Genomic DNA, 13,108 nt, shown 5'->3' with positions numbered 1-13,108 from the left:
TTGGGGAGGAAAATCCTAGAGGTGGGAATTTTTCAAATAACAGATTTCAAAGGAATTTGGGTAGAGGTGCACCTAATACTGACTTTTCTTGGGAACTTTGACAGAATTATTATGTAGACTCCTCATTTCCTCTTCTGAAGAGTACGAATAATATGTTACTAGATTCAATGTTAGAAAAAATACTGGATTGCTATTGTGAGATCTTTCTAAACTTTAAACTTGTTTAAATGAGAGATGATCAGCTTTAGTTTCCTTTGTAGCAAAGACAGGCATTTACTTAGTTTAAGAAGATGATAAAGGAGAACAAGAAGAATATGAAGAATGCCAGTATACCCTTTATCCGGGCTTCCCTGATAGCTCAGATGGTAAAGCGTCTGCCTACAATGCGGGAGACCAGGGTTCAATCCCTGGGTCGGGAAGATCCCCTGGAGAAGGAAATGGCAACCCACTCCAATATTCTTGCCTGGAAAATCCCATGGACTGAGGATCCTGGTAGGCTACAGTCCATGGGGTCACAAAGAGTCGGACATGACTGAGCGACTTCACTTTCACTTTCATACCCTTTATCCAGATTTGCCAGTTGTTAACAGACTACTTCTCTTTCGGTGATTTACAAAACAAAAAAAACCAATAAAGATATAAATGGTTTTGAACAGTGCTGTTAGGCAGCTTGTCACAATTGGCATTTATGAAACACTTTAACCATCAATTCCAATTGCATTTTTATTTCAAGTATCTGCGGACATTCATCAGAAGAGACCATCTCCTGGGCCATGAAATGAAGATCAACAAATATTAAAGAATTGAAACCCCTCACAATGTATTTCATTATTATGATAGTTATTAAGTTAGACACCAGTGACAATAACGTGCTTACAAAACCCCAAATATTTGCAAATTAAGCAATACATTTCTAAATAACCTGTGGGTTCAAAAGACATCACAAAGAAAATAATATTTTAAAATGAATACTAATGAAAACCAGACATATTAAAATATGGGGGATGCAGCAAAGGCAGTCCTAAAGGGAAATGTGTAGCTTTTAATGCTCACACGAGGAAGTCAGGAAGACGTAAAATCACTGCTCTAAACTTCTTCCTTAATGTAGAAGAGCAAACTAAACACAGAGAAATAGGAAAATAAAAGTATGAAAATCAACAAAATAGAAAATAAACAATAAGAAAAATCAACAGTGTCAAAATTGGCTTTTTGAAAAGATTCACAAGCTTGATAAACCTCTAGTAAGACCAATCATGTTTCGAGGCAAGAAAACAAAATTGCCAGTATAAGGAGTAGAGAAAAAGGAGAACTGCTCTAGACCCTACAGATATTAAAAGATTTGTTATAAACAATTTTATTTAAATAAATTCCACACTGGAAGGATAAATTTCTTGAAAGATACAGATCACCAAAACTAACACAAAGAAGAAATAGGAAACTCAAAGAACCCAATATCTATTAAAGAAATTTAATTTATAATACAAAGGACTTCACACAAAGAACGTTTAGGACCATAAAACTTCACTAGTGAATTCTGCAGACATTTAGGGAAGAAATCATACAAGCTCTTTGCAGACTCTTTCAGAAAGTATGGGAGGAGGAAATAGTTTTGACTCATTTTATGAGGCCAGCATTCCTGATAGCAAAAGTGTTATAGTTATTATCAAAAAAAGAAAAGAAACTGCAAACTAGTATTCCACCATGAAGAGACGCAAAAATTCTTAACAGAATACTCCCTAATAGAATCCAGGGAGTAAAGTTTATCCCAGTAGTATAATAAGCTTAACATTAAAAAATTGATAATTTTTTTTTTTAAAGCGTGTATGTGTTAATTGCTCAGTCATGTCCGACTCTTTGTGACCTTATGAACTAGATAGCTCACCAGGCTCCTCTGTCCATTGGATTCTCTAGGCAAGAATACTGGAGGGGGTTGTCATTCCCTTCTCTATGGGATCTTCCCCACCCAGGGATTGAACCCAGGTCTTTTGCATTACAGGCAGATTCTTTACCATCTGAGCCATCAGGGAAGCCCTTTAAAAAGCATGAGACTTAATAATTTTATCAAGACTTCAGAATTCCAGATCAACCTATAGAAATCAATTATACACTTACATTTTAGCAATGAACAAATGGAAATATGATTTTAAGAAACACCATTTACAGTAGCACCAAATATTTTAATTATTTAGAAATCAGTCTAGGGAATGATATACCAGTCTTTTACCCTAAGAATTACAAAGCTTTGCTGAGGGATAGTAAAGAATCTGCCTGTCAGTGCAGAAGATGTGGGTTTGATCCCTGGGTCAGCAAGATCCCTTGGAGAAGGAAATGGCAACCCAGTCCAGTATTCTTGCCTGAAAAATTCCATGGATAGGGGAGCCTGGTAGGCCTCAGTCCATGGGGTTGCAAAAGAGCTGGACACGATTTAGTGACTAAACAACAACAAAGTTAATGAAAACCTATTAACTAAGTGGAAAAACAATCAGGTTCATGAATTGGATTGTTAAGATTTCCATTCTCATTAAATTGATTGGGAGATACAACCCAGTTGGTTATCAATAGAATGAGTTTTTTTAAAAATGGCATATGAACCAAATACGGATACATATAACAACTTGGCTGAATCTTGTTAAAACTTAATGTAATAAAAACAAACCCAGACACAAAGAGTAAATACATCCTGTATCATTCCATTTATGCTATTCAGGAACAAACACAGCTAACTTGCAATGATGACTATCAGAAACTGGTTGCTTGAATAATGGGGGAGGATATTGATTAGAAAGGGATATGAGGGATCTTGCTGGGATGAGAGAAATGCTCTGTAATTGATTTTGGGTGGGCCTATAGGGGTGTGTGTAATTGTCAGAATTCATCAAACTGAACATGTAAAATCCATATGTTTTACTGTGATTAGTAAATGTGTTTGGATTGAAAATTGCAAATATCTTACCAAATTATTGAACCATTCGAATGTTATCCTGTCTCAGACTCATCTAAGGAGAAAAAATTCAAGGTCTTCATTCAGGCTGATGATTTTTACACCATTTTGTCATCACAGGTTTTGTGTGGCCATAAAGAAGGAGAATTACCCAGATTACATGCCGTCCAACATATTTTCTGACAGCGCAAAACAGATTTTCAGACAGCCAGGGCATACCATATACCTCCTGCCGACAGTGGTCATCTGCAACTTGCTACCTTGTGAACTTGATTTTTATGTTAAAGGAATGCCCATTAATGGGACACTGAAACCTGGCAAGGAGGCGGCTCTCCACACAGCTGATACCTCCCAGAACATTGAACTGGGTAAGGGCTTCGTCAAATAAGTATTTGTAATTATTCTGTGAAAGTGTCAGTGGGTATCTTATGACTGTTTGGCATACATTTTGGAGAAATCGTAGCACATATAATACTGCGGTACGTTGGCTCGGGACTTCCCTGGTGGTCCAGTGGTGAAGACTTCACGTTCCAGTGCAGCGGGTGTGAGTTTGATCCCTGGTTGAAGAGTTAAGATCCCATGTGCTTCTGGGCCAAAAATCCAAAATATAAAACAGGAAAATATTGTAACAAATCCAATAAAGGCTTTAAACAATGATCCACATCAAAAGGAAAAAAATGCACCAGCTCAGAGGATTTATGCAGTTAAAAAAGCAAAACTCCTAACATAGAAAATCATTGAAACAAAAAAACTGAACAAAACTAAAAGATCTCAAGGCAAGCACTCAACATAGCCTTTTTTCTTGTTGTTGCTCAGTTGATGTGTGACTAAGGGAAGTCATTTTGTCTCTTCAAACCATGCTTTTTACTAGCTGTAGAATGAACAAAATCATATATCTCTCCTCTTTCAGAAAAAGGGAAAACGTTTGCCAAGCACGCTCGGTATCCCAGGCAGTATGTCAAATACTTTGACACACATGTTCTCGTGTAATCCTTACAGCAGTAGTTATGAGTCCCATTTTACTGATGAAGACATTGAGGTTTGGAGTAGTTAATACATCAAGTCATTTTCAGTTGTAGGGATGAATGAAGTGAAGGTGGAGTCACTGTAATATCTGTAGCTCTTGTAGCAAGAGGCTCCTTTCGGATATGGGACAGAACGAATGTTTCTTTAAGGCTGCTGTAGACATGTTGAAATAATAAGGACGTAGATATTTACCTGTTTTACAGTTTTATAAGTGATTTCATTCTGTCATCTCATTTGATCTTCACAACAATGGATGTCTCAGGCAGAGAGACAGCTGTGACCCCCTTTTTACTGATGAGGAACCTGAAACTCATTGAACTTCAGCAGCGTGTCCCGCAGGGAAAAGCTTACATTTTTGAATACGTAAATCCTTGAGCTTAATCTCGAAAAGAAAAAATACTGCAACCCTACTTGTCTGTTTTTTAAAAAAATGGGTCTTGCTCTGATATTTAAATGTTTGTTCAACAAATATTTACTGAGCCCCTGTATAGAATAGAAATGCCCTCTCACCCTCCATCACTATGTGCTCTTTGAGCACTCCTTGTCTTCACTCTCATTGTTTACAGGGAGCATCACTTTTAATAAGAAGCTCTTGAAGTAGATACTGTTGTTATCCCCTTTTGGCAGATGGACACAGTGAAGTTAAATAGCTTGTCCCATGTCACACAGCTGTGAGGACAGACTGGGAATTTGAAGCCAGGCAGTGAGGCTGCAGAAAACCTTAACTCTTACCCTATACTTGGCGTTTATTAAGTTTCAGACACCCAGCTGAGGGCCTGTATAGTAAACTCTTGAATAACCAGAGCTGTGACTGATAACTTTCATTCTTCTAATTATTACATGGTTCAGACTCCCTAGTGTGACTTCTAGACCATATTTATTCTCACCCCAGCTAAAGGGAGATGGCCATTGTAATAAGGTTTCTGCCAGTTGAATACTGTAGTTACTGACTTTTCCAAGAGGAATCAAATTTAGTTTGGCTATGGGCTATTTTGACAAACTATAAAATGAAACTCATAAAGACAGTAGTTTTATCTTTCTTTAGGGGTGTCCCTGGAGAATTTTCCACTCTGCAAAGAATTGCTCATTCCACCTGGAACCCAAAACTATATGGTAAGAATGAGGCTCTATGACACCAACCGGCGGCAGCTGAACCTTACCATCCGGATTGTGTGTCGAGCAGAAGGATCTTTGAAGATCTTCATTTCGGCTCCGTATTGGTTGATTAACAAAACCGGTATGTATAGAGGCTGCTCCAGTCGGCCTTTGGAGTCGGTCATGGGAATTCAAATTTATTTGCTCCACGCGCTAAATGGAGCCAATGCAAACAGATTACCTCAACAGTGTAAGCTGCTGAACCTTTCCCACTCCATAGAAGTGCTTTAATCATGGTCAAGACTGGCCTTTTGGACAACGACTGAGTCCACTGAATAAATTCAGTCATCACTTTTTCCCCCTTGATGATTTTTTTTCCTTTTATTATTTGCATCTGTCTTGGATACACTGGGTGGGATTGATATAAACATTTCCCCTCCTTCCTAAAGGGCTACCACTGATCTTCAGACAGGACAATGCGAAGACGGATGCTGCAGGCCAGTTCGAAGAACACGAGCTGGCCCGGAGCCTGAGCCCTCTCTTATTCTGCTACGCTGACAAAGAGCAGCCAAACCTGTGAGTACAGTTATTTATGGGAAGGGGAAATAAGCTCCCAGGGAAGGGAAAAATTAGCAAAGGCTATAGTATATCCGTGTAAGTAGAAATAGACTGTAGATAACCATCCTGACTTGGCAGGGGGACAGCACCATGACTTAATGGGATTTTTTTCGGATCTAATTTCTGTGTTATTTGATATGGAAAATAAACCATTTGGTTTTGGTGTATAATGAAAGCCAGTTTTATTTTCTGTGTATTGAAGTGGTTCTATTCATAACTCTGCTGATGGTGAGAGACCCACATGCTCTCTTTTCTGCGCGGTTTCTCTCCCCTGGAAGCGCTCAGCGCAAGCAGAGGAGCTGGCTGCAGAGGGAAGACAGGTTAGCCCATTGGTAGAGAGCCTGCACCCCATTAATCCAATCAGGCCATCTTGTATTAGATTCTGAAATCCATCTCTTTCTGTTGAAATAAAGTGTGCCATTTCAAGATCTCAAAGCATTCATTACCTGTTTAAACACAGGGAAAAGCAACGATTATGAGGATTAGCGGACATGTCCTTAATGTATGGTAGGGCATTAAGGAAATGACAACCCACTCCAGTATTCTTGCCTGGGAAATCCCATGGAGGAGCCTGGTGGGCTACAGTCCAGTGGGTCACAAAGAGTCAGACACGGCTGAGTGACTAAGCACAGGGCATTAATTCACTTTATTTTTTCTTGGATTTGACATTCTGCTTTTTACAGTGGTCTTCTGATGTTTAGCCTTAATCCAAAAATATGTAGGTGAATTTGATACTGCTAAAATGTCATACCCCATTATCTATAGAAGGATGCTACAAACTTAGAGGAGGGCCACTCCAGTGGATACAGATGCATCTGTCTACCTAGAGGTTGGGCTGGAGTCAGGAGAGGACTGACCAGGGTGCTGGCCAGTAGGAGACAGAAAACAGCCGCTTGACATGGTCAGTAGGCCCAGTTTCACTGTTTCCCTGAATGGATTTTGACAGTTTTAGATCCAGGACTTGAAATTCAAAACACAGTTTATTTTGTCCATCAAATTCACGGTTTCCAAAGCCTTTCCACGTAGATGATCTCATTTGATTCTCCCAACATTTCAGTGGACTAGGCAGCATGGCAAAGTTTTTAAGATGAGGAAACTAAGGCCGAGGGAGAGTTAGTTATCTGCCCAAAGTTACATTGCTTGTTAGTGGCCAATCTGGAACACACATCTGGGAATTATGTTTCCAGGATCCATGACAGGATGCTGGCCAACTGCATATGGTGCCTTGCCATTATATTAGCACCGGGCCCTTGAATGAATGTACCATTAGCTGCATCTTCTGTACATACTTTACTCATATGTTCAGGGTATTTCATGAACCCTTGAAACACCAGAGTCAGGAAAGTATCAGTTTGCTTTGAATCTTTGTTTTTCAGATATTGTAGCATTTTCCTCATGCCTTATGCTCACAGAACTGATGTTTTCCCCTAAATGTCTAGTTGTGGAGGTCAGTACATGTCACACGTTGTTAAACTGTGACTACCTCTCAGATTGAGTTTTGACCACTGATTAATTGCCTTGCTGTGTTTGGGAATAACATGAGAATGAGGAAGAGTCATTGTTAAGAGTTCTAATTTTGGCCGACAGCCACAGCGAGGCTTCCTGATTAGAACAGGTAGAAAAGACTTTCTTACGGATGAATGTCTATATACGTCTTTGCTTTTCTGCCCCACAGCTGCACGATGAGAATCGGAAGGGGGATTCACCCTGAAGGCATGCCAGGCTGGTGTCAGGGCTTCTCCCTGGATGGTGGTAGTGGCGTCCGAGCTCTCAGAGTCATCCAGCAAGGAAACCGCCCAGGGCTGATCTATAACATTGGTGGGTTACATTTGGGGGAGGGGGAGAATCTAAACCATGGGCCGACGATTTCAGGCTTGGAGGGATAAGCTGGCCCTACACTTTGGTCTGTCGGCAAGTGCTGGTTTTCTTATTTGCCATTGGGTCAGGTATCCATTCTCTGAATGCTAGATTGATATCATCACAGACCTATTCTTCTAGGGATCCAAGGAGCCACCTACACACTGCCCTTTTGAGGTCTGAGGCTGTTTAGTTTCAGATTCACCTGTGTCAGGAAAGTGTCAGTTTGGCTTGAATCCTTATTTTTCTTGGAAATAATAGGAACACTTAGAATGCTTTTCATCCTCCAAGCATTTCCCACGCGTTCATTGAAACCTGCAAACCCTAAGAGGGTAAGAAGCATTGTTCTCCTTGAAACTGAAGCCGAGGGGTTAAGTGACTTGTCCAGATATAAAGGGGAAGTCTGGGTTGGAATTAGGATTATGACTGAGGTGTCCACATTTGAGGCAAAAAATATAAAATGCACTTGGTGGTTATGGTAATTAGAAATCCCTAAGCTAGCTTAGCAGAGAAAGCAATGGCACCCCACTCCAGTACTCTTGCCTGGAAAATCCCATGGACAGAGGAGCCTGGTAGGCTGCAGTCCATGGGGTCGCTAAGAGTTGGACACAACTGAGTGACTTCACTTTCACTTTTCACTTTCATGCACTGGAGAAAGAAATGGCAACCCACTCCAGTGTTCTTGCCTGGAGAATCCCAGGGACGGGGAAGCCTGGTGGGCTGCCGTATTTGGGGTCGCACAGTCGGATACGACTGAAGCGACTTAGCAGCAGCAGCAAGCTAGCTTCCCAGGTGACTCAGTGGTAAAGAATCTGTCTGCAATGCAGGAGACACAGGTTTGATCCCTGAGTTGGGAAGATCCCCTGGAGAAGGAAATGGCAACCCACTCCAGTATTCTTCCCTGGGAAATCTCATGGACAGAGGAGCTTGGCAGGCAATAGTCCATGCGGTCATAAAGAGTTGGACACGACTGAGCACACACAACTAGTCTATATTGGTGCTTTTAACACTTTCCATGCACAAGCTTGCTTAGCTTCTAGAGGTGGGGAGCACCAAGGGAAGATGTGCCTATGCCTATGTACCTCAAAAGATGTCACAAAAGATTAAGACAAACTTGATTTAATTATGTCTCAGATTTGAAGTGTTAGCAGTGTATCCTTCCTTTCCTATATAACTTCTGGGCTCTCAAAGCATTGTTTACTCTTGAATATAGGGAAACCATTGAACTCTCTGTGGTAATGGAAATGTTCCATCTTGTACTGTCCAATGTGGAGGCGCTAGCCACACATGGCTGCTGAGCACTTGAGAGTACATTACTGAGAAATGTGAGTGTGACAAAGAAACTGAATTTTTTATTGTGTTTTTTTATTTTGGTGAGTATGAGTGGTCATGTATGACTAGTGGCTCCTGTTTTGGACAGTGCTGATGTAGAGAGTCATGTTACAGAAGGAAAAATTGAGATGGTATTACTTAGCTGTTTACTTGACTCCCATGGAGTCAGTGCTTTGTTTAAGTGTTGGAGGGTTTATTAGTGAAAGACTCTCTTCCAAGTATAGTTTGCTTTTTTGTTTTTTTTTTTAAAACATGAATTTGCCTGCATTCTCCCTTGACATGGAAGCTGTCTCCTTTAAAGCTGACGTGAAGACTTTTAATAGAAGAGATAAACTTTTTTCTGATCCTCCAGCTGAGGATCACAATTCTCATGTTTGTTCGCTCCATCCCTTTAGGAAAAGTCCACTTCATGCTGGGTTTGGCTTTCTGCTGGGGTGTCTGGTCCTTGATAGAGTTTCCAAAGCAAGCCCCTGCAGGTTGGCCAGAAGCCACAGTTGGGACAAATTGGAGGAAACACGGTGGTGCCTGCGCCTTTTGAAGCAGCTGGCGCTAAGGAACCACACAGAACCCTGGCAGAGAGGCAGACTGAGCTCTCCAGTGGAAATATGCAGGGAGTGCACACGCAAACTTAGATGCTGCGTGCATTCATGAGAACACGTCACTTATGTGTTTAGGGACCAGACTGTGTTTCACATTTCGTTGTTAACACTAAAGAAAGGAAGAGAGAGTTTGAGTTAAGATGAGATTTTATGTGAGATCTTGGCATGTATTAAGAGAATTTGTGGAATCTGTTATATGACTATTTTTGAAGAATTGGATAGATAACTAGCTTCCTATCAGGAAAGTTGAAAGCACAGACACAGGTGGAAAAGCCATGCAGTGCCTGACCAGGTAACCTTAACATGTACCTCCAATAAGGATGATTTTGTATATTTTGATCTTATCAGCTATTCATTTGTTAAGGGTTTGCCAGGGCAATCTGAGATAAAAGGGAAACAGTTTTTTTTTTTTTTGGTTGAGTCTTGATGCTATAGACTCTTTCTGTGATATCAAATATACCTTTTATTTTTTTGTCCCCCAAATATACCTTTTATAGGTATATTAGTTGAGATCATGCATCTGGTCCCATCACTTCATGGCAAATAGATGGGGAAACAATGGAAACAGTGGCTGACTTTATTTTTTTGGGCTCCAGAATCACTGCAGATGGTGACTGCAGCCATGAAATTAAAAGACGCTTACTCCTTGGAAGGAAAGTTATGACCAACCTAGACAGCATGTTAAAAAGTGGAGACATTATTTTGCCAACAAAGGTCCGTCTAGTCAAGGCTGTGGTTTTTCCAGTGGTCATGTATGGATGTGAGAGTTGGATTATAAAGAAAGCTAAGCGCAGAAGAATTGATGCTTTTGAACTGTGATGTTGGAGAAGACTCTCGAGAGTCCCTTGGACTGCAAGGAGATCCAACCAGTCCATCCTAAAGGAGATCAGTCCTGGGTGTTCATTGGAAGGACTGATGCTGAAGCTGAAACTCCAGTACTTTGGCCACCTGATGCGAACGGCTGACTCACTGGAAAAGACCCTAATGCTGGGAAAGATTGAGGGCAGGAGAAGAAGGGGACGACAGAGGATGAGATGGTTGGATGGCATCACTGACTCAATGGACATGAGTTTGGCTAAACTCTGGGAGTTGGTGATGAACAGGGAGGCCTGGCGTGTTGCGATTCATGGGGTCGCAAAGTCGGACACGACTGACAGACTAAACTGAACTGAACTATTATATGATGAGGTTGATTTCTGATAATTAATGCTTTTCTGTATGTCATAGAAAAGTGATGGGAGTTTATCTCCCTATCCCAGTATTACTGAATGTTTCTTAGATACAGAGTTTTAGTGTTGAAAGTATGTTAGTCATTTAGTCATGTCTGATTCTTTGTGACCCCATGCACCATTGCCTGCCAAACTCCTCTGTCCATGGAATTCTCCAGGCAATAATACTGTAGTGGGTAGCCATTCCCTTCTCCAGAGGATCTTCCGGACTATTCCAGTATTACTGAGCATTTCTTAGATACAGAGTTTCAGTGAGTGATTTTGTGATTTGCTCAGTTTTTCAGCTATTTTGAGATTTACATTAAAGAAACACTAGTACAAGTGAATTAGGGAGTTAACAGATCAGAGTATTTATAATTGAAAGTATGTTGGGACATCCAGGACATCTAGTTGTCATATCCTAAGGTCACTTCTCTTTTTATGATCTCTTGATACTTGACTTTAGCAGGGTCCTTTGTGTCTGTCTCCGAGGCAGGCTCCCTGGGTTTAATCCAGCTACGCCACCTACTGGCTGTGTCACCTAAGGACAAGTCACTTATCTTTCCCCGCCTTAGTTTCCTCATCTGCAAAAATGAAGGAATGAAAATATCTAACTCACAAGGTTGTTATAAGAATTAAATGTTGAGCCTTTGGTAGAGGGTGTAATGTGTACTAAGAGTTCAATAAATATTATTATTTCTATTATTTTTTTACCATAAATATTATCATTGTATAACCAGAGTTCAACCCAATGCCTTGAATATAGTTACTTTATTCATTGTCTGAATGAAGGAGTGAACTCGTCCATTGAATTTCAGATTTTTAAAAGTTATTATCAGTTTTTGAGATAATATGGTATTATTTCATTTTTCTTTCTTTCTTTGGAACTTGGTGTTTTGAGATTTCCTTTTGATTGACTATGACTTTCTTTCCTTGGTATGTTTTTTGTTTATCTTTTTTCCCCACAGTACCTATTAGGTGCTGAAAACATTTATTTTATGAAGGAATAAATTCAGTAGTATTGAGCATTATGTTTGAGCTGGATTTTTGGGCTGACAGAAAATACTAAAAGAGTCAGTTGAGTTTAGGGCAGTTGTAGAATGCAGTTAAGTAATACGCAGATTCTCCTCTATGTTGTAAAAGGGGCATGTTCTCTAGGAGGAAATTTTGTGTCCCGTATGTAAGGAGAAATGTGTCACATAAGCTGTCTTAGTAGTCAGCTTCATAAATGGAAACCAAGCTAAACATCTGTTTGTTTTAGTCACTGTTAAAATTGTACACACTTTATGAAGAAGCTGGGAATTATGGGGATACTGATGTTGCCAAGGAGACTTTTTAAGGTCTAAATGGCAATAAAGAATGGGAAAGTACCTTCAAAGAATTACTTTGAAGGTAGTTGCTGTTTTCGTTCTATTCTTAGGAGATGTCATAGCCTCTATGGATGCTACAATCATTATCTCAGAGAAACTAAGTAATTGTGAAGGCTATTTAATTTTTTCAGACCATAATTTTTTTCCTTCTGATTAATTCATGGAACTGGTTCTTGTTATTCATAGGTATTGATGTCAAGAAAGGCCGAGGCCGATATATTGACACCTGTATGGTCATCTTTGCTCCCCGTTACCTGTTGGATAATAAGTCATCCCACAAGCTTGCATTTGCACAGAGGGAATTTGCCAGGGGACAGGTAAGCAGCTTGCTTTTAAAGAATGACTAGTGCTTATTTAATAGCACAGTGAATTTTAATGTCATTTTAATTTGAATGTCACATTTAATTTTTTTGACTTATCTCCCCATCAACAGTAAGTTTGTTGATTTGAGTAAACGACAGAATGATCTCTGTTCGCTTCCAAGGGAAACCATTCAATATCACGGTAATCCAAGTCTATGCCCCGACCAGTAATGCTGAAGAAGCTGAAGTTGAACGGTTCTCTGAAGACCTACAAGACCTTTTAGAATTAACACCCAAAAAAGGTATCCTTTTCGTTATAGGGGACTGGAATGCAAAAGTAGGAAGTCAAGAAACACCTGGAGTAATAGACAAATTTGGCCTTGGAATAAAGAATGAATCAGGGCAAAGGCACATAGAGTTTTGCCAAGAGCATGCACTGATCATAGCAAACACCCTCTTCCAACAACACAAGAGAAGACTTTACACATGGACATCACCAGATGGTCAACACCGAAATCAAATTGATTATATTCTTTGCAGCCAAAGATGAAGAAGCTCTATACAGTCAGTAAAAACAAGACCAGGAGCTGACTGTGGCTCAGATCATGAACTCCTTATTGCCAAATTCAGACTTAAATTGAAGAAAGTAGGGAAAACCAATAGACCATTTACATATGACCTAAATCAAATCCCTTACTATTATACAGTTGAAGTGGGAAATAGATTTAAGGGACTAGATCTGATAGAGTGCCTGATAGAA

The 13,108-nt window shown here is 40.1% G+C and overlaps 1 protein-coding gene across 6 annotated transcripts in view; it reads left to right on the top strand.

Annotated features, from left to right (window-relative positions):
* VPS13D (vacuolar protein sorting 13 homolog D) overlaps positions 1-13,108 on the top strand; it is a 266,265-nt gene that overhangs the window by 109,152 nt on the left and 144,005 nt on the right. For all 6 annotated transcript variants that reach the window (XM_043924162.1, XM_043924159.1, XM_043924161.1 and 3 more), the window contains 5 exons: positions 3,062-3,309; positions 5,013-5,204; positions 5,512-5,638; positions 7,356-7,498; positions 12,233-12,363. In XM_043924162.1, coding sequence (XP_043780097.1) covers positions 3,062-3,309; positions 5,013-5,204; positions 5,512-5,638; positions 7,356-7,498; positions 12,233-12,363 — 841 coding nt within the window. The remainder of the gene's footprint in view (positions 1-3,061; positions 3,310-5,012; positions 5,205-5,511; positions 5,639-7,355; positions 7,499-12,232; positions 12,364-13,108) is intronic.

Source organism: Cervus elaphus, chromosome 14 (genome assembly GCF_910594005.1).
Source record: "Cervus elaphus chromosome 14, mCerEla1.1, whole genome shotgun sequence".
NCBI lineage: Eukaryota > Metazoa > Chordata > Mammalia > Artiodactyla > Cervidae > Cervus > Cervus elaphus.
The sequence above is the reverse complement of the archived record's forward strand: the minus strand, read 5'-3'. Positions and strand labels throughout refer to the sequence as shown.